Source organism: Macrosteles quadrilineatus, unplaced genomic scaffold (assembly GCF_028750875.1).
Source record: "Macrosteles quadrilineatus isolate MER2022 unplaced genomic scaffold, UCM_ALF_1.0 Scaffold_1__1_contigs__length_201487025, whole genome shotgun sequence".
Lineage (NCBI taxonomy): Eukaryota > Metazoa > Arthropoda > Insecta > Hemiptera > Cicadellidae > Macrosteles > Macrosteles quadrilineatus.
In genome coordinates, this window is record NW_026542594.1 from 42,282,095 (window position 1) to 42,304,949 (window position 22,855).

General features: G+C 36.0%; 1 protein-coding gene across 1 annotated transcript in view; it reads left to right on the forward strand.

Moving 5' to 3' along the window:
• The window catches only part of LOC128982827 (vacuolar protein sorting-associated protein 8 homolog), a 306,699-nt gene that overhangs the window by 204,073 nt on the left and 79,771 nt on the right, over positions 1 to 22,855 (forward strand). Inside the window, exons 15-17 of the mRNA XM_054401853.1 lie at positions 17,944 to 18,082; positions 18,499 to 18,731; positions 22,319 to 22,478. Coding sequence (XP_054257828.1) covers positions 17,944 to 18,082; positions 18,499 to 18,731; positions 22,319 to 22,478 — 532 coding nt within the window. The remainder of the gene's footprint in view (positions 1 to 17,943; positions 18,083 to 18,498; positions 18,732 to 22,318; positions 22,479 to 22,855) is intronic.

Here is a 22,855-nt window from a genome sequence, read left to right on the forward strand (position 1 = left end):
CTCAACAAAAATATGTAATCTAGATAGCATTTTAAAGGAGCAAAAAAGAGCGGTTAGAATCTTGCATAAGCTGCAGCGTGATGAGTCAGCTAAAGAGCATTTTAAGGACCTAAAAATCTTTAATGTTTACGGGCAGTATATATATGAATCAATAATAAATGCAAAAAAACAAGAAGAATATTCGGAACCAAAAGAAAAATCCCATTCTTATAATTTAAGAAATAAGAACGAAAATGTACAACCACACAGGACTAAATTTTTTGAAAAGAAACCTTCCTATGCAGGTAATGGATTTTTTAAATTTATTCCAAAAAATATTAAAAAAGAAACAGATACAAACAAATTTTAAAAAAATATTGAAAGAGTTTTTAATAAATTTAGCAATTTATTCTTTTGACGATTTTTTTCACCTCCCTCAGTCGCTATGATAGTTGAAATTATCTTACTAGATTTGTAAATTGTATTTGTTGTTTTTATAACCATTCCTCATGTTTTGCTGTTTTTTATCCTGTTGAACTATTTTGACACTATTTTTATTGTAATTATTTTGACACTATTTATTGTACAATGTACATAAAAACGAATAAAGATATTTGAATTGAATAAAAGCATTGTACAAAGCAGTTTATCAATATTCATTCTATTTTGAGAGTAAGTTCTCTCACTTGGTACAAGAAAGGATTATGTACTAAGTAATCAAAATCATTTCAATTAGGAGTCTGCGGTACAGAAAATTTAAGGTCGGTACGGTACAACATTTTGTACCTCGGTTCTCGGTACAAAATCGGTACGGTACGGGGCTACCATTATTTTTTTGTTATTCATTGTGACCCTTGGTTGGAATATATAATTGATAAAATGGAAGAATTACCTTATCCAACCACAGTTGCTAGTATGACAACTAGTTTCGTTCCTTAGAACATCATCAGGTCATTGTATGCAACCACATCATCAATGTATTAATACATTGTGGTATGTAAAAAGATTCTTTAAAACACTGTCAGAATCGCAATAGTAATAACTAGTCACGTTGATCAAATTATTAAAATTGAATAAAAAGTGATAAAACTGGTTAAAACTGTAAAGGCTGGCCAGCACTCTCTTATCACTGTCACTGACTAAATAAAACTGACTGAATCATGAGGTGTCTTCATCTTCATCTCTCCAGTGCCACCTGTATTTCAGTTTGTTTTGTTCTTCTTATTTGATACTTATTTGATTTGTAGCTTGTCAATATATGTATCAAATATAATATTTGACTAATATATGTATGACTAATATAATATATTTATAAATATAATATTTGCGTTGTCTGGAAGGACGAGTTAATTTATTTTCTTTTTGTTCTGTGGCTTGAGGTCTGTCTTGATTTTCTTCCCTTAGAGTACCGTCTAGTTCTGTTGGATTATTTGTATTTGAATTAGACTCTGGATGGATCTCTTGTGGTGGTGCTTGACAGTCTACAATAGGTATCCGTCTTGGAACAACAGAACTGTCTTGTTCGTTGTCTGTTGTAAAGGTAACTTTCTTCTTGGATACAAGAGTCGAAATCAATTGATTTATGTGTCGTTTTAAGCTTCGTCCAGAATCCAATTCAACAATGTAATGATAATAATGATATTGACCTAATTTTCTCTTGACTGTACCAAACTGCCATATGTCTTTATTTCCCAGGTGAACTCTTGTCTGAACCCTCTCCCCCACTTTAAGAGAGTGAACACAAAGAGGAGCAATTGATTTTGATGGAATTTTTGCCTTTGGGTTAGGGAGAAGTGTGTCAAGTCTAATCTTCCTGTTCAAATACAACTCTGCTGTAGTCTTGCCTGATGCCAAAGGTGTTGCTCGATATCTGAACATAATGTTTTGTAGCTTTGTGGTAATTGGGGTTAGATCATCGGCAGTAGCAATAAGTCTTCTCTTTAAAGTTTCTATGTTTTGTTCCGCTAGGCCATTTGTTGCAGGATGGTTAGGGGCAGTAAATCTTTGGAAAATCCCACGTTCTTTACAGTAGTTGATAAATTCCTCACTTTTGAATATACTTGCATTGTCCGAGACTAAGAACGAGGAGTACCCATGAACCAAGAAAATGTTTTCAAGTAGTACCATCGTCGTTGCTGAGGAAGGAGCATTTGGAAGAATGCGAACTTCTGTCCACTTTGATTTAGCATCTACACACATGAGGAAATAATTTCCATCCAATGGACTGGCATAATCAATATGCACTCTTTCCCAGTTATCATCGGGCTGATCCCACGGATGTACCGGAGCTTTTGGTGGGTTGTGACGAACTTTAGCACAAGCTTCACAGCTTTTCACTAGTCTTTCTATTTCTTTGTCCATACCTTCCCAATATACATATTTTCTTGCAAGCTGTTTCATTTTAGTAATTCCGAGGTGTGATTCATGGAGCTCATTTAGAATTAGATTTTGAAGACGTTTGGGAATTACGACTTGATCTGATCAGAAAATTATGTTGTCTGAGATCATGTAAGGGCTATCTTTGCGACTATTTTTCAGTTTATATAAAAGAACTTGTAGCTCAGGGTCTTTTGCTGTTTCTTCTTTGATCGTGTCTGCGGTTATCACTGTGCTGGAGATTTGAAGTAAGGTTTCTGCATTGATTGTGTTTATTTCTTTGTCGAATGTTAGTTCAGATAAAATTGATGAGTGAACTGGGCTTCGAGACAAACAATCCATGTTTTTATTGTCTTTCTCTTTCTTGCATCGAACTGTATAGTCAAGATCACACAGGAATGAAGAATAACGCAATAAGCGAGATGATGTCATTCGTGGCAGGGCACGTCCTGGATGAAAAATATGTGACAATGGTTCATTATCGGTGACAAGAGTGAATCTTTTACCAAAAACGTAATTGTAAAAATGGGTGACTGCATAGATGATTGCTAGAGCTTCTCTATCAAGTTTGCTGTAATTTGTTTCAGCCTGATTCAATGCTCTGGATGCACATGCAATTGGTCTTTCTTGACCATCGATATCATGACTGAGTATTGCAGCAATTCCAGTTGGGCTAGCATCTGTTGTGAGAATAACTGGTTTTGATGGGTTGAAAGGAATAAGAACTGTATCCCTACAAAGTTCAGATTTCTAATTCAGAAATGAGGCTTCAGCAGCAACTGACCAAAAGAATTTTTCTCCTTTTCGAAGCAAACATCGTAGCGGATGTGTTTTTGAAGAGAAGTCAGGAATGAATTTTGCATAGCAGGTAACTAAGCCAAGAAAGCGTCTTAACTCATCAACATTTCTAGGGCAAGGCATCTGAGTAACTGCTTCAACAGAGTTGGTACGGTCAGGGAAAACCTGGAAAACCTGGAAATGTCAGGGAATTTTGTTGGTCTGGAAAAGTCAGGGAATTTTGGAAAAAATCTGGAATTTCTCTTGAAAGACTACATTTTTTACAGATATGCTACATTTTGCATCTACGTCTCAATACTTGGTCATAAACATCGAAGTTTGACGAAAATATCGATGTAACAAAAACATCAGGAACCTACCATCGATATAAAAAACATCGAACATCAACAGACATTCTATCATCACCCTCTGATTACTGGCTTTAATTGAACGCACCGAGCTCCCAGTGTTTCTACACGACCAAAAGAATATAATCCCGGTCACTGGGTTAAGAAATCCCGTTTAATCGCTTAAGATTTTTGATGTTTAATTCTGAGTGCTAAATTAGACATATTGTGTTAAAATAGTTGTTTTAACATTGCTATTATATTTTGTTAAGGTAATTTTTTCGATTGGGGTTAGTTTTTCACTAAAATAAAGCATAGTAAATAAAAACGGACGTCATAGCCAAAACTCCTGTTTTATCCCACATCCCCTTTAAATCCTGCTCATGCTCTAAAAATCTTGTTTTCGGGATAATAATCCCACGTATGGAAACACTGCTAGTACCGCGATGCGCGGAAGGATATTCCTACATTCATCGTTTCAATTTCAATACGATACTGAATACAATATTCCTCATTGAATTTATACCAATACTGATTCAACCTTTAATAAACTAAAAAAAACTGCACTTGTAGGAGTTTATAAAAAAAGTTTATCCTGTTAGTTGAAACATTTAATAGTTTAGTTTGGTACTACAAGTATGGTAGTTTATTTTTCCAATATCACATGTTTCTTCCCATATAAGCCGATGATATCGCAAGCAAAATATCGATATATATCAGTATCAGAAGCACCGTATCGTCTATCTGCTAGTGTCAAGTCAAGGCCAAGTAGAACATAAAGTGTGAGGTTAAGTTAGTTGGTACTCTTCATTTTCCAGATTCCAGATGTTTAATTCTTTTCTTATTGGTTTTATGAGTAAACTATTTAGGCCTACATTTTTTCTAATAATTCTTGATTCTGACTATTCGATATCGTCTTACGGTATACCTGGAAAAAGTATAATATCAGTCTGGAAAACCTGGAAAAGTCAGGGAATTTCATTTTCCAAAATCAGTACCAACCCTTTTCAACCTTTTTAGTGCATTTTTGAATCTTGTTTAATGACACCACAAGTCCAAGGTAATTAATTTCTCCTTTTAATTAATTTCTAATTAATACTTTCCTTGAAGAAAACACATTTTGTTCTGTTAAGATGTAGATCATTCTTCTTGAGACATTCCAAACATGCAATTAGGTTCTTCATACACTCTTCGAGAGTTTCTCCGTGACAAATGATATCATCAAAGTATGCTTCTACCTTTGATAATCCGCTTAACAGTTGTGACAAAATTCGATTAAACTCAGACAAGGGGCGGTTTTTATTCCGAAACTGAGACATTCATGTTGAACATTCCTTTATGGGTTGATATTGTTTGAATCTTAATTCCCTCTTCATAGACTTTTAGATGCAAATAAGCCTTATGAAGATCCAACTTACAGAGTATCTTGATCCGCGGAGACTATGTAGGACATCATCAATGCGTCGAATGGGGTGGTGAGATGAGACAAGTTTTTAATTAACCCCACACTTGTAATCCACGCATAGTCTGACTCCTCCATCTGGCTTTGGGATAACAACCAATGGTGACCCCCAATCTCTTGATGCGACTGGAGTTATGATTCTTTGAGACTCGAGGGTTGTAAGTTCCTTTTCTACTCTCTCTCGTAAAGCGAAAGGGACATCACGTTCCCTAGTAAAAACTGGTTTTCATTATCTCTGAGTTGGAGTTTGACTTCAACATTGGGAATACATCCGATTCTTTCTTCGAAAATTGCTGAGTATTTTTTTAATATATCTTCTAGAGGCGGAACTAAATTAACATCAACTGTATTCATCGGTGATTGCTTTCTGTTGTCTACATCACTGAGTTCAATTCCAAGTCCACGAATCCAAATTCTTCCTAACAAAGCAGAATGACCCGCAGGTACTATAAATAAATCAGCATTTAGTGAATTTTTATTGTAAGAGACTGATACAGTTACTTTACCTATAGGTTTTATTATATGATCAGAGTATGAGCGAAATGAGATAGGAGTTGGTTGAAGTGGCACTTTAAGTCCAAGTTTATCAAAGTCCGTTTCTGAGATTAAGGAAAATCGTGCACCAAAGTCTACTTCAAATGTCTGAGGCGTGTTGTTGATAGTGACTGTAACCATGTATTTGTCTGAGTCTGGTCCTAGTATGTAAAGATCTTCTACATCGCTGATTTGAGTGATTCCATACTCATCTGGGTGACTGGATTCATCTTCTGTGTAGTGAGACAACAGGGTGTTTGTTTTAGAGTTCTTTAGTAGAGACGTTATACACACTTTTGATACGTGGCCTTGTTTTCCACAGGAAGTGCTTCTAAGATTATTCCGAATAGTTTTGCATTCATTAGACTGATGGTTTGATCGACCACATTTGAAACAAAGTCCATCAATACCCAAAGCTTTGTAGTCAACGTGTCTTTTTAAGCTTGTCTTACGGAAATGTTGTGATTGAGATCTATTGGAACTGCGGTCATCATATTTGCAAGTCTTAAATTGCTTGAAACTTTGATATTCCTTTGTCTTAGACCTTGAATGCCTATCAATTTTGTGTGTATCTGCATTTTAACTTGATGATTGTGTGACAGGATTACAAATTTTATTTAATTCATAGCGGGAAGCTTCTAGGGCGATTGCTTTCTTGAGGAGTGTGTCAAAAGTGTTGAGATTAGTGTCTTGTAGAAGTTGTTGACGTATCCAATTGTCTTTTAGTCCTCTAATAAATTGAGGGCGAAGAAATGCATCAGCAATTGAAATTTTACTTTCACATTCATTGCAAGAAGTGTAAAAATTACAATTATTCAGATTACCTTTCAGGACTGTGACAAAATCAGAGATAGATTGATGCAACTGTTATGAAACACTGAGAAAATAGTGTTGTGCAAGAATATGAGATACTGTAGGTGACAACATCACTGTGAAATGTTCGATTAATTTTGAAAAATGTAAGTCTTTTACAGGATATTCTGGGCCTAAAAGAGTTGTCAGATTATTGTAATGTTCCTTACCAATAGATGAGCACAGGAGTTGAGCTTTCATCTTGTCTTCTTTAATGTTCTTCAAATTGCAATAATTTTCAAAACGTTCCAAATATGATTTGAATTGATCATTATTTGGATCAAATTGTTCAAAAGAGTTGATCTGAGTAGTTGAAGTTTTATTACCTAGAGCTGCAGCCAACACATTCATGAGTCTTTCAAATTGTTCTTCATTCATTTTAAGTTAAAATGTTTAACACGTTCACTGCTAATGACGCACTTGTGCGTCATAAGTATATTAGCAGATATATAATACATGATGTATATAATTACATAATATATTTTAATCCACAATTCATAGTATAAAATTTATTTAATTAAAGATATATTGTCACTCAATTAACATGATCATGTCAATGTTTATGTTTTTTAGCCATTTATAAAAGTATTACATATCATTAGCAGTGAATGTGTTAACAAAATAAAATATCTTGAAACTAATAGAATAAAACAAGAATTGATAATAGTTTTTTACCAAATCGTCGCCAACTGAGATGACTTGAGTGGAATATTTGAAATATAGTAAAAAGACAAAGTGTTGAAATAAAAGTAAACTGTGTTGTATTAAAATCAGAATAGAAAGTAAACAGCATTGATTAATAAACATTTAGGTTGCTATGGTAACAACTATAGCTTCATAATATGTTCATAACACTTTTCTTGGGGGGAAAAATATAGTTACAAATGTTGCTGAGTCTACAATGGTTGGGTGAAATTCCAGGGTCTGCGATAAGGAAAACCGTTACAGGGCTGGCTCATACACGGGCAATGTGAACAAGTAAAAACAATTCACCAAAATTGTGTATCGTGCACTAATCACCACCACTCCACCAGACCTACGCTGATTCTCTAACTCCTAGGGGTTGTTACTGACTTAGCAACTCGGGCTTCGTCCTCACTATTCAATAATTAAGCCAAGAGTGCCTGAAACAATGTGAGTGACACAGGATAAAAACCTTAACACACATTATCACCAGGCGGGTCCTAATCGGCCACTAAAATCCAATGCACTACTCCACTATGATCAAGCTAACAATCAAGCAGTTTAGTTCATAAAAGCTCATAAAACACAAAAAAGGTGCTGTTACAGATGTTGAAAACGACCGCCCTATCTATCTCATATCCGTATTCTCCAAAGTAATTGAACAAATTGAAACTAGAAGTTAGAAACTCAACTAATGGTTTTTTTTGTGGAAGAAAAACTCATCAGCCAACACCAACATGGATTCATTAAGGGAAGGTCCACATCTAGACCAGGCCGTGGTGGGAGTTGAGTATGCAAAATTATTCGGATGCACTTTCTCTTTTGATTGTTGTTAATGACACTTTGGACAGTAAGAAAACGCATGTTGCCACGATCGGCGTTGGTCGAGTACCGATATGGCTGCCATCCAATATGGCGGACCACCTGACTTGACCTTGATCTAGTAAAAAGCTAATAATTCCATTGTTTTTCGTCCGATTTTGATAATTTTTTTATAGTTTAAAAGAAAAGGAAATTTGCTTCAAAAGTATATATTACACTTATAGTGCTATCCCGTTCGATAAAGTGATAAATTAAATTTTAATAAAGATTTTACTTTTAAAACAGACAAAATATACGTTGCGGTGATTATATTTAAGTTTTTACTCACGAAATATGTCCGAAATCAACCTTGTGGCTGATTGGATAACAACAACGTAATTATCCTTTAGCATTTAACACCAAAATCTAATAATTTGTAATTTAATAATCCTATATAAATCGTTATTAAATTACAACGAAACACAATAAGTAATATTAAAAATAATTGTATTTAAAAGTACTTGCTACAGATAAAAATAATACAATTGCTTAAACTACATAAATAGTTGTCTCATTTCAAAGAAAAGTTCACTCGTTTTTGCATTCCTCTTCTATACATGAACACAATTTGATGCATCTTATTCCATGTTTCTTACAAGAACATTTGATTGACTTACAGCGACTCTTGCAATTACACGGAGCAATAAGATCTTCTGGCGTGGACGATTTTGTTTGGAGTCGTGGTACCAAACAATTATCTTCTAGTTTGTATCCAAATATTGTGAAATCTATTGGCTCATAAATAGGCTTGAAGGAATTAATCCAGATGTAGGTTTGTGCGGAAGCTCGAAGTGCATGCTGACAGAGCGCATCCGACGTACATGGTAATTTATCTAGGTCTAGTCCAATCCCCGAAGAACGAGAGATTAACGTGTGGCGAGCTTCGTCAAGTGTTTTTCCTGGTTTTTTCATTAGTTTCAAGTAAAACTCTTCCAAAGCAGAAATTTCATCAGCTGCTAAAATTTTGCCATTTCCTAAAGGTTTAAGGGCATGTTGTACGTCACTCTGTTTGACAGGTTGGAAAGCAGAGTGTTTTGTAGATATCTTGCTAGTGGTATCGCAACCAGTGTAAGCATGGAGGGCTGGAAGTACGTTGGTAATTTGAGTACCCAACGATTCAGAAATCATGTGACATCCAAGGATACGGGATCCCTTAGAAACAATTTTCATCCACAGCCCCACACAGTTGAGATTTTTCATTCTTTGCCAAAAGTGTATGCCTAGAACAAACACATCTTTATCTGAGCTGTGGATCATAATCTGTAAACCATCCCGAGCTGCATGAAGCGTATGGACGAATATTCGAGTATCTGCTTCTAGATGGTTTGATTGTAGCTCACATACTTCAATTAGGTAATTTCCTTTGATTTTAAAGCACATTCCCCGTTCTTGAAACCCCCCTGAAATTACGAGTTCCTGATTATCATTCAATTTAACAAACTTAGTTGCATATTGGCAGAGAAACGAAACAAGTTCATCTTTGTTTGCTGTGCTGCTTAGGAAGTTCTTTATATTCTTCGTAATTTTAGTATTTGGTCCCATTATTTTTACTTCCACTGGATTTGAGCCTTTTGAACGCCGTTTAGTTTCCATGTGCTTAATAGAAATGTTGTCATACCTATCAAAAATTATGTCAATTCATTCTACATTGGTGCTTGTAAAGAAAGCAGTTATATAGCTGTAATACGACTTAGCAAACTCACCAAATGTGTTAAACCTAGATGGTTGAACAATAAAAACCACAGACATTCCGTCAAATATGTGGGTCAAACCAGCAGACGATGATGATAAAATTGTTTTGTAATCACCATCACTACTTCACTCTCCAATGATCTTACAAGAGTGTGCTTTGCTGGTTTTTTCATAAACCCGTATTTATCAACCAAAGCTCTAGGATATTCAAGCATTTCATATTTTTATAGAACTTCTAAGTCATCATACTCTCTTTGAACTGCCAGTATTACGGTTTTGTGAACATTCATTATATCTTTCATTTTCTTCAATTGGTTATCAGCTGCCGCCAAATTCATATATCCAATCGCAGGTTTTTTACTATAGCTTAAATTTCTAAAATCAACTCTCTTCATTTTCTCAAAAATACTCTTTTCCTGTTTTTCGAAACATGATTTTACCTGTTCTGCAAGCATTTCTTCCCCACGATCTTTCAATGCCAATAGATTCTGTGAAACTATTTGGTCCGCTATTTTACCGTTACAAATATTATGTAATGGAAGTATTTAATCTTTTTCTGAAAAGATTTGCTTCTCTGAAAGTTGGTCAAACAAACTTGTACAGTCGGCTTCATCCCGTTTGATTCTTGATCTCATCCACTCATTGTGTGCAAATGAGTCTGACACATCACCTGTGGGATCATTGTTCATATCACAGAAACTTGTTAATGCATTATAAATTTAATTCTTAACTGGATGAAGGAGAATCCACTTTTCCATTGCTTCTCGTTTCTTTGATATCCCTTTTAATCCTCCTGAAACAGCAGATGATCTAATCTGTGATTGTTCAAGGGCTAAATCACAACCAACAGCATTGAAACTTCCCTCACTTCTTTTAACGGATAACATTCCTCTTCTTAGGTCGTTTTCTACATTAGCAGGTAGCTGAATCATGTCTTGAAGGTACAAAGTAACACCTCGAGCATAAGTATGGACACATAAGTATAACACCTCGGGAAGCCGCAAGGGTGCGCAAAGATCACAATTGTCTAAACGCAGACAAAAAGCAACAGCGCTTGCTGTTATGTCTATATCGCCTGATACTTACTTACTTACTTACTTGGATACTTGGAGAATTCCCACTGGTATTGCATCAGCGACGTGGTCGTCAGGTTTTTATACATTTCTTCATATTAATTTATATAGATGGATTCATTTCCTCTTCAAGATTGTACATGGCCTAGACATATATCTCATCAACACTGTAGTAGGCCACTTGACTTAAGAATGTTTTAGCAGGTTCTTGAATTTGTTGATAGAGGGCTCTTGTGTTATGTACTGAGGCAATTTATTGTAAATTTTTATACTATTGAAGTAAGGGCTCTTGCTTGCAAGGGTGGAATTTACTTGAGGTACATGTGGATTTGTTGCTCTTCTTGTATTGTAATTGTGGACCATGCTGTTTGTTACAAAAATATTGGGGTTCTTTTTAACAAGCAATGCGGATTCCAATATAAAGAGGGACGGAAGTGTGAGGATGTTCAGTTCTTGGAACAAAGGTTTACAGTGTGTCCGTCTATGGACTCCACATATTCTTCTAATTGCACGCTTTTGAAGGATGAAGATGCGTTTTGCCTCACTACAACCACCCCAAAATACCAAACCATATGAGATTATGCTATGAAAACAGCCATAATAAACCTTAAGGAGAATCTCGATGTCAACCAGCTTTTGAAGTCTAAACAGCAGGTAGGTGACAGATGACAGTCTGGGCGCTATTGCATCGACATGTGTTCCCCAATTAAGGTTCTCCGTAATGTGTAGGCCCAAGTATTTGGTTTCACTACAGGTTTCAAGTAGCACCCCGTCCAAGGTCAATATCGGAGGTGGTTCAGGCTTCTTCCTGTTATAAAATTCCATTAATTTGGTTTTACTAGAATTTAGGACCAGATGATTTTTGCTACACCAAGTTGACATTTCAAGCAAGCCAGTTTGGGCGTTTTCAATCGTGATGTTTCGATTTGGGCTTGGGACTAGGTGACAGGCGTCATCGGCAAAAAGCCATAAATTTCCAGATGATATGGAGCTAGGCAAGTCATTCACGTATAACAGGAATAGGATGGGTCCAAGGTTTGATCCCTGGGGGACACCGATGTTCAGAGCTGGTGATGGAGACGATTTATATGTCCGAAGGATGTTGTCAGGGCCTCTGTGCTTCAAGGATACAATCATGTGCCTATCTTTAAGATACGATGAAATCCATCGCAGTGGGTTTCCAGAAATGCCAAGCATTCGCAGCTTATCCAGAAGGATCCTGTGGTCAAGAAGATCAAAAGCCTTTGTCATGTCGTAAAAGAGACATAGTAAGCTGTCAGATATGTCAAGGTGGTTATATACTTCCATTAAAAGGGCAAAAATGGCATCACAGGTAGACATGTTTTTTCTGAACCCAAATTGGTTATTTGACAAGATGTTATTTGTTTCAATAAAACTTAGCAATCTTTTAAGAAAAATAATCTCAAAGATTTTACCAAAACAAGGCTGGACAGAAATAGGCCGGTAGTTACTTGCGTTAAGAGGATCATTTTTCTTAAATACAGGGACAACCTTTGAAGTTTTCAACGAATCAGGAAAGCAACCAGTTTCAAACAACTTGTTAATAGCGCAGGCCAATGCTTCAAAGATGTTTTCATTGCAAAGTTTGAGAAGGCTGCATGGGACTTCATCAACGCCAGAACTTTGTTTTGATATAAGACTGTTTGATTAATAAGACTACTTCACGAACCTCAGACGCAGAAGTAGGAGACAGTACAAAGCGACTCGCTTCGAGATCAGTGGGCAACACAGGGGCTACATTATCTTTAGCCAACGTACATATTTCCTGGTGAAAAGATTTACAGAAATAGTCTACTATTGTTTGAGGATTTTTGACTTCCACGTCATCGATCATAAGAATCAGGTTTGATTGGGTCTGATACTTTTCATCGCACAGTGTACGGACCACTGCCCAAGATTCCTTGCTTGTGTTTTTGGAATTTAATATTTTGTTACCAAAAAAGGCCTTTTTTGTTTTGTTAACAAGTGCAGAGTGGTGACGTTTAGCTGCGCGATAAGCATTTTTTCCATCGACAGAACAGTGAGGCGACCTAGTATTCCAGTACAGGTCCAAGAGTGCTTCATGCGACTGCGATACCTCATGACTGACCCAAGAAGGGCTATGTTCATTCTTTGCATTTGAAGTAGACACAGGGAAACTTACATTAAAAACATACATGAACGAGTCGTAGAAATGGTCAAATAAATCATTAGAGGTAATATTTCTTAAATTAGGTTCTGGCATCCAAGCTTCATTGCTAGATAAAATTTTGAAGGCTTCAAAAGTCGAGGCTGTAAATTTCCTCTTCACTGTCTTATTTACATTTCCCTCTCCAAAATGTTCACACAACAAGTGTACTGATAGCAAATGGTGGTCAGAAAAAAAAAACAGGTTTGGCACTGGGGGCACGAAACATATGTGCAACACACGAGTCAACAATAAAATAGTCAAGCTGAGTTATACAATCAGGTGTTACTCTCGTTGGTCCTTTAAATATAATGTTCAGGTTATTACATTCTAACAAATCCTGAAGCAGCTGACTTTCCCAGGATCTCTCAAGATTGTTTATATTTAAGTCAGCGCAAATAAGAAGCGGGATATTAAACTTATCTCTGAGGGTAGAAATCAACAAGTCAAAACGATCAATAAAATCAATCATATCAGCGCTGTTGGCAGTCCCAGGCCGATACAATACCACAACAATAATTTGGAACTTGTCTAGCTGCATTAGTCCCAAACAGAACTCAAATACACCTTTAGAACAAATGTCTTCGTCAATAGATAATGTCATCGGCTTAAATTTAAGCCTAGACTCAGTTTTAAGCAACAGAGCAACTCCACCCCCTACTCGGTTAGGTCTAGAATATTCAGAAATGGTTTTGTATCCATTTACTTTAAAACAATTCAGCCACGTTTCGGCAACACACAATACATCAGGGTTCTCATTATGTAACAAAACTTCAAGGTCTTCTATCTTGTTAAAAATAGACCTAATATTTAAGAACTCAAACCTAAAACTAATATCACAGTTTTTTTCCGCCCCAAGACAATGTGGGTTGGGGCTTACGTCCCGTTTTTTGGACCATCAGAAGTCTTTGAAGTAGGCCTAGGCCTATCATGTTGTTCAAGGTTAGGCCTAGTACTGGTCCTGTGACTATTAGTTCTAGGAGTCAAAAATTTACATATGAGTATTCCCTCAGGCCAGAGATTGCTATCCAACAGCTTGTCAATAGAGTCAGAAGGTACACCTACCTTAAAAGATGAGTAACCCTGGTACTTAGTGGGAAGTTGTTCACACTGGATTTGAGAGTGTTCAATAGGACACAAGTTCCTTATATACTCAACTAGGCTTTCAGGATTCACACATGGGTCAAATCTTGATAAAAACATCCAGGATTTCCTCTGTGCCACAACAAGAGGTCCAGTTTGTTTGGCTTTGCCAATTATAGCTCGGTTTCGTTGCACTTTAGATTGAGGACGAACTGGATTTGACTTCTCTCTATCACCGCGACTATTTACATTAATCCTTTCTTCCTAGTCACTTGATTCCAATTGCCATCAGCACCAGGAAACATGCATAACTGAGGCGATACCACAACACTGGTAGTGATATTGGAAGTGTTTTTACCACGTTTCAGTACCTCACTATAACATTCACTTCTAGAGGGGTTAGCAAAATTACTAATAACGTCAGCGTCATCGCCACCTGACACCACCCTAGAAGTATGATACATAGCCACAACACTACAAGTAAAAATAAGTTAGACCTTCAAAGATGTAGACTCTAAAAAACCATGAATGACCTAACCTACCTAGGTAGCTTACTGTATGTTCAATAAGCTGCCTGATGTCTGCCAAAACTAGCCTGTAGCTGTTTTCTGTAAAAAGCTCCAAAAATGGCTTTTGAGCAATCCTTTTTACAATTTTAGGTTAAGTAACAACAAAACTTTATTTATACATTTCAAACAATTCAACATATGACTATGATTTTCAATCAAATATAAATGTTTAAAAAATAAAATGAAAGCTCAATAGAGCAATGGGGGAATTGCGGCACCATCTTCAAATTGAATACTACGAATTTTTCGTCTAGTTCCCCGTAGCCTAAGCGAAACCGCTCGAATGATGGAAAGCTGGCTTTGGATCCTCAACCATCCGATAATTTGGGAGTATGGTTTTCTCCATTTTAAAGCCAGGGCTTCGCTTGTTCTCCTCTGAAACGCTTCATATTCTTTGTGGGGGACTCCTTCCGTGGAACATATTAATGGTGTGAAGCTTCCTCTGATGTCTTCGGCTGCTTTGTCATATTTATTGTGTTTCTGAACAGCATGGTTTCGAGATATTGTTCCCCATTCTTGGTTGGCGTAAGAGGGAGCGTCAGCATTAACAATGCGATTATCAAAAAACGCTACTCTCTCAGCCTCCCAAATACCATTAACTTTAAAATCAGCTTTTAAAGCAGGCACATTGTTTGCAGGGTCAGCTTCTCTCATAATAGGCTCGACTTCAACCCCTTTCCAGGCCATATTTGCTATCGCAGCACAGTGGTCTCGATGTTGATCATGCCCATGTTTGATCAATCCTCCTTTTTTACAATTTAAAGCATGGGTAAGATTCATAGGTTGATCACAACCATCACATCGTACTGGTAAATTTCTTAGTGTGCGGCCATAGCGAATTGACAAAGCATCTCTGAATTGATCCGGGGACAAATCCGTATGATCAGATGCACATGGTGTCACAGTTAACCATTGGCTAGTATTCCCTGCTACAATTCTAATTATTGGCTTCTTTTGAGTTTCAGGAAGTAATTCCATAATTTGTTCATTATTTGCTTTAGCCAACGTGTCTTTTTCTAGTTTTCTCTTCTTTTTTACATCTTGTAGTGTTGATACATGATCATTAATCTTTAATGGTTGTCCATTTTTAATGGCTAATATTAATTTTTCTGTGCATTGTTTTGATGTTTTAAATGAAATACCATCGTTCTTTGTCGGGTCCTGAATATTTAAGCCTCCAAAACGAGTAGGGAGAGAGAACAAGTCATGTTCAAGTTCAGAAATCTCTTGTTCGAAAAGGTTGGGAGTGAAATGGCGATGTATGGCAGTTTTTAAGTCTTCGTATTCTTCACTAAATCCCTCTGTTACTCTTTGGAGAAATGCCCATTCATTTTGTAATGACTTAGTAAAGGCAGTATACGCTGCTTGAGGACTTTTATGTGCAGCTATGCCAAATTTCTTTATACAATCAACCCATTTTTTTACCTTTTCTTTCACGAATTCCTTCTTTTCTTCTGAGCTACCAATAATACCCCCTAAAAACCTGTACGATGTTACAATTTTCACTTGTAGGTCTCTGAAAATTTCTTCTGCTTTTTCTTTATATTCAGGTTTTACTATCAATACACTTTTCTTGGGTTCTGGGTAATACCCCCATTTTGGCCCTTCAACACGTAAAGCATTAAACCATTCTCTAACTTTAAGTATTTCACCGAAACATGCAGAATCATCAGCGTACCAGTTTTGCTTCCAATTTAGGCTTTTTAGTTTTTTTACCAAAGGTAATATGCCAATTGCATACATTAGCATGCCTAAAGGGTCTCCTTGAGTGGTTCCTTCTTGACTAAGGATGATTTTATTGCTTCCTCTAAACATAATGGTTGCATAGCCTTGGTATGTATTGAATAGGAAACGAGCGCAACGAGGCCAAAGCACCCTAGCATTCCACAGAGTTAAAGGCCTGCTCAAGGCGTTGAACGCATTTGAAGCATCTACAAGTAAAATACAATTTTGGTTATTTTCATTGAATAGGTCCGTCATAGCATGTATAGCACCTTCTATTCCAGCTTTCGTTCCGGCGCAGAGTTGGTCAGATCCACATATTTCTTGAACATCGTCACCTGTTACAAAAGCCATGGTTTTTGCACATAGTCTCTGCAAAACTTCTCCAACTCCTATTGGGCGAATACCAGGGTATTTGTTCAGTGCTAATCCTCTTCTAGCTAACAGAGCTCTGATCGAGTTCCAGTTTACTATCCCGTTTGCCATCCATCGAGTTAACGATGCAACTGCTTCCCTTAAACGAGTGCTATGTGCTCCATAGCGCAGCAACATATTCTTCCATTGATCAGCATTTGTTCCGCTAGGGCCAGCACTTCCATGCAAACGTCTAGCCATCTTCTCTATGTGGTCACTGGATATATCTACATCTACCATCAATGGTAAGTTCTCATCAGCTAGAAATGTATTGTCATTCGGAACCATTTGACGTGGATGCTTATTTTTTAAAACTTGAAAAACATTTTGACCATCAGGAAGGATATCATCAGGTGTGAGTACTCCATCGCCGGAGCGATCTGTGAGCCATCTTGTAGCTTCACGCAATTTTCCTTGTAATACCAATCTTGTGAAGATTCTTATTTTCTGGTCTTCTTCTTGGTGTTCTTGTGATGTTTTCATTTGCCGATCACATCTCTCAGCTTCACGTATTAATTCATCAAATTGATCATTTTCCCACATTTCCATTCTTTTCTTCATCAAACGTCTTATGTCAGACCCATTTTTTATCATTTTATCTTTTTGAAGAATGGTAGCACATAAGAAAAATATTCTTTCGGTTGAATTTATACCATTAGGGACTGCTTGGATCTCTTTGGCTAGAACATCTACAAATTGCCTTCCAATTGAACCTTGTGGTATTGTATATTGTCTTCCTTTTAATTTCATTGCACAAAGCCACCGTTTGTGCCATTCATTGTTTTCTTGAGAACTTACAGAGTTAAGAAGTGGAACTCCGAATCCTCTGGTAAATAACTTGTTCATAAAATTGTCTTTATAGTATGATACATAGCCACAACACTACAAGTAAAAATAAGTTAGACCTTCAAATTTATACAATATACAATACCACAAGGTTCAATTGGAAGGCAATTTGTAGATGTTCTAGCCAAAGAGATCCAAGCAGTCCCTAATGGTATAAATTTGTTCCAACTTTTACAATTTTAGAGAATATTTTGATACTAGCCCACTTGAAACTGATTTTATGTAACTTTTAAGCTAAATGCTGTATATAATATTGTAAATGTCCTTTCTATGGAGGCCTACATGTCATATCTGTTGTCCTAACAATTGTGCTTAGCCTATAGGTATTTCCAACTTATCAATGTTATTTTTTATGATGATGTCCATTGCAAATTTGCAATTTGTTGAAAGACTGAGTAAATGCCTAAAAGTTAGTTTGTTACAAATCTTTCCTCATACGTGTACTGGTTTTCTGTTGTTATGAGTTGGATTCTTTCAATTTTAGAGTTCTTCTGCAATTTGACACAAGGGAGTTCCTGAATGCCCTTGCTATTGCTTTTGAAGATCCACAGTTCTCCTCACAGCTGCGGCAACGACTAGTCAACATCCTCATACAGGTCATGGTAGAAGGCGACGGTTTTGCGGTGAGCTGATAACTTAATTTGTGTGTAATCTTTGGGGTACATAATAAATAAATAATTCAGCAATTCAATTTGACACATGTAAATCTTAACAAAACTTACCTATTAAAACAGTACCTAACAAAATCTTTTAAAAGAATAAAATAGAATTTTAGATCTTGAATAGTTAAGCTTCATAATACAAAATAAAGCTGATACCGAGAATTAAAAATGTCGGTTTTGATTTATCGGTTGTTGCACAATAATTTTGCCTCAATAGTGTGACATGACATCTTTACAATTCGGGGGGAACTTCCAAGATCTTGCTGCCATTGCGTAACAAGATGATGATGTCTTCGTGTGTGGACACTAACGTGTTGTGACACATCCTGTGGCCCATGGATAGGATGATACTCATTTTGTTCTTGTTCCTTGTCTAGTCAACACAGGTGGGGTGGCTGTTCACATTTCTAGCGTCACAATTGTCACGGTCACACTGTGTACTGCGTGTGGACACCAAGCTGTTTGAACGTGTTGTGTCACATCTAGTGGCCCCTGGACAGGATGAAACTCATCATGAGCGACAGAATGCCTTCTCCCAACTCATGGCTGCGGGAGGTCTAGCTCACTACACACACCAAGACCTGCTGGCACTTGCAAGATCAGCTGAGTTGTAATTAACTTTTCATTTGTAAAGTAATACATAAGTAAACACATGAAAATTACATAACTGTAAATTACTTGATTGTATGTATCTTAAGCAGATGCATTTTTAAAACATGGTTTGGTCAAATTAAATTTGTTTACTTCCACTTTATCCATTATAATGTGTTTTTAAATTTTATCGTATCTATATATTAATAGTCAAGCATGTTTCTTTAACCCTAGCAGTGGCCAACGAGCGTAATACGCTCGTTCGCCGTGACACCTTAGAATGGCCTCAAGCGTAATACGCTAGTATGGGCCGAAATTGTTTCAACGGCAAAAAAAACCGCAAGACTAAACAACGTAAAAGGAGTATTAGCATTGTTTAAATGGAGAAAAGTGGTCATGCATTTGGAAAAGAAGACATTTCTCTGTTATTATTTATCAATTCTTAACAAATAAGGTATCATTGAAAACTACATAAAATTTACTAGCTTTTTTGTCTCTTGCAACTTTTTCGTTAAGTTAACGGTTTTCGTGAAATTTGACATCAAATATTTAAAATGGCTGCCATTTTGAACCATGTAATGATTTTTTAGAATAATTTCAAACAAAGATAAACCGTAATAAGATTAACATTTCTGCAAAATCTCGGAGCTGTATCTCAAACCGTTTAGGAGTTATTAATGTTTTTGTAAAAAACACATAAATGCCGACAGTCGGTAAACTAGACACCACAGACCCATGTTCCTATGGTGAAATGTGTTTGTCTTGACCTAAGCAATAACGCTATATATACATGTGTCCAGAGAGTTACGGGACACCCTGTATATCATTATTAGTATACACATATATTATATAACTTTTACAACACAAACTGAAACTAACACTGTACGGTTTTCAATTTTTTCGGTTCTCTGTTTGTTATTATATTTCGCCCCAAAAACTTATTAAAAAAAAATATTCTCCTAACATGTTATATATTTGTATGTAGGGAATTAAACTGTCTACAAAATGTATATAATGAATTTCCCATACAAAATCTGTAGAAAAAATTTTACCGAGGCTGCTTTTGAAATTTCAAAAGGAAAAATTCTATTATTCAAATATTGAATCTTCTTGCAAAATTAAAGTTGATCATTATAATAATAAAAAATAATGTAGTTCCTTTGACTGGGATACACATGATAAACTGTTGGGATATAATGATGATTTACGATTCGGAAAATGTTGTGCGATAGGCCAAGGAAGCAAGTTTCGAGTTTGGTTTATAAAATGTAGTAGCCTAAATACTGAATGTTTTCTAATAAATCAGACAATGACATACTAAATTAATTTATTTGATCTTAAATGACATTTCTTTCGTAAGTAATACAACACTAGTGGCTTGTAGGGACATAAGTCCCTTAAAAGTTCAAGCGTAAAACTGATCATTGTAATATTTAAACAAACTCAGATTCAAATAATCTTTGTGTCAGGATAGATATTACAGTACAACACATCTTTTTTGTAAAAAAAAACTGTTGTTTGTCTTTGTTGCTTTTGTTGATGTTAATTTTCAATCAATAATTTTAATGCCTCCACATGAACTCTGCTAGAAACAGCAAACATGTTTGTGAATGAATATTGGTTTACTAAGGTAGCTTTGGTCTTTTGGTTGGTGATGATAAAAAGGCTTCCCTGATTAAAATATTGGAAATTGTCCCCGTCAAATATGAAAAGGTAAATAAAGGTGCGTTGAGATAAGCTTAGTTCTTGGTCAAACCCAAAATATAAATGTTAATGTTAGTAAATTTACAAAAAAAATGTAGAATAAATCTTTAACATATGTTTTGAAATCAAAACAAAGCAGATTTTTTCCATTTAATCTTGAATAGTTTATTATTCAGTCAAAGTGATTATTTCATGTTAAACATTCCTTCAACACATCAATAACCTTAAAAATAGAAGAAAAAACTTCATTATTTTTTCAGACGTTTTAAGTTCAATTCCTTTGATTTGAGCCATCTCCTATGATTCTACTACTTATCATACGTGTAACTATTTTACTTAAAAATTCCCATTTTTGCAATTTGCACAGTAGGCCTAAAAAAACAATTAATTTCAACTTGCTGAAGACGAAACTAAAAAGTCTTCCCTGGTTTTATATAGTTTGCAGTACATTGCAGAATTGACTGGCAAATAAGTAATCCAAAAATATTGCTTACTGGCTTAATGATAAATCACGATCAGGTGTATTGAAGTAAACAAAAATCAGCAGTAGGCCTAAATGGCTTCTAATGCTATTCTTATGGAGAACATTTTACGTTATATCTAATTTTGTGTTAAAATTTGGGGATTTCCACTACTTTTCCCGCCGTCATGGGGTCGAGACCTTTAATTTGAGCCCTCTCCCGTCATTCTACGACTTCCCAGTCACCCACAATTTTGACGCAAAGAATCGGCTTACATAAATATATAGATTGTCCCTAATTGACAACATGCCAGTTTGTTTGTATTGATTTGACTTAAAAAATTTACATGCTTACATTGAACACATGATCGCACCATCGATGTATATAACCTAGCTCCATCGATTTTAGGTTATACTTATGCACTCACTACAGCCTACAGCCAAAAAGGTTCATCCGCAAAGATATTCCACCACACATCAAACGCTTCTAGCTAAAAAATCCAACTGTACATATTTATGGTCGAGTTTTCGACCACTGGACAACCTCTAGTTTATTTAATTAGTTGATTTAACCCTTTCAGTGCTATGCGACGATATATCTTTGTGCGTCTTTTTCCCGCAAAGTGCTATGGAACGATATATCGTTGTTTGCATTTCATCCTAAAAGCGCTAAGCGACGATATATCGTGCCGGTGCGACTTTCAATCATGTGAGTTTAAATGAGCATATCGGTTGACTCAGTTGTAGTTTCGAAACAGCAATGGTTTTTTTTTTATTCCTCATACGTTCGAGGCCCGATATATCGTTCCTTAGCACTTTTGAGATGAAAAATTTTATTTTTCCCAATTTTTTTTCTCGCACACTAGACTTTGCCCTCGTGGCAAGTCTAGCACTTTTCGGACAAAATAAGTAAATAACTGTAGCACTTTTTGGAAAATTAGAAAATAATAGGGAAAGTAGTTGACCGATTAGAATCTAGTTGAAATTATAAATTACAAGTTGTAAATTTTCACTGGTAAAATTAGTAAATGTGCGGTGTTATTACCTTTGGTTGTCACTTGGTGGATCTTCTTGGTGTCACTCGGTTGGTAGTTGTCGCTTCGTCTTTCTTCCGCTTAACTTTTGATTGTAAATTAAATTATACTGATAAGAAAAAAAAAAACATCAGGAAAACAACGATACAAAAAATCTCCAAACAATAATTTCAAAATTGGCATCCGCTGCGCTGTCTCAGATCAGGTACCTAATGTTAGTACTTATAACCTAGCTGTTCTGAATAGTATTCAGTTTTAATTGACTACTCAACTCCTGTATGTAGGACGGGCCAACAGCTCGTAATTTATAAAAGCAGTCACAGGTTTGAACCTTACTTACTTTTGTATAGTTTTGAAATATGACAATTTAAACATATACCGATAGATATTTGTATGAATTACATGTAGCTACCAGGTGTGTGCCACACTACATGAGCGGAGAGGAGAACACAGTCAAGTACTGAAGTGTTACCTGCTGGACAATGACAGGAGATATCAGGTCTTCAACTACATCGAGCAGTCCTCACACAAGGATCAACTACAGCCTGCGGTGCTGGACAATATTGATGTGAGTCACAAGATGATCAACTGATGTGTATTTAAGTAGCTTATTGATGGTATGAAACTGAACCCAGCTACACAAGGCATCTCACTTTATTCTACTCTCATCCCTTACTCAATTGGGTTAAACAACACCTAGGTTACCCCATCATAATTATTGGTAACTAGCAGAGTACCCGTTCTTCGTACGGGATTGGCATATAAGTATAAAATGCTTATTGCAGTTATACTCAAGCTTTTTGTTTGCAATGGGGGAGGACACGATTTCATAAAATTTGCTTCTTTAAATTTACGGTATACTATAGTATTACACATCTACCATGACCATAGTATTCTACCACGTCACTTAAACAATAGAGAAAAAAAAATTATTAAAGATTCGTA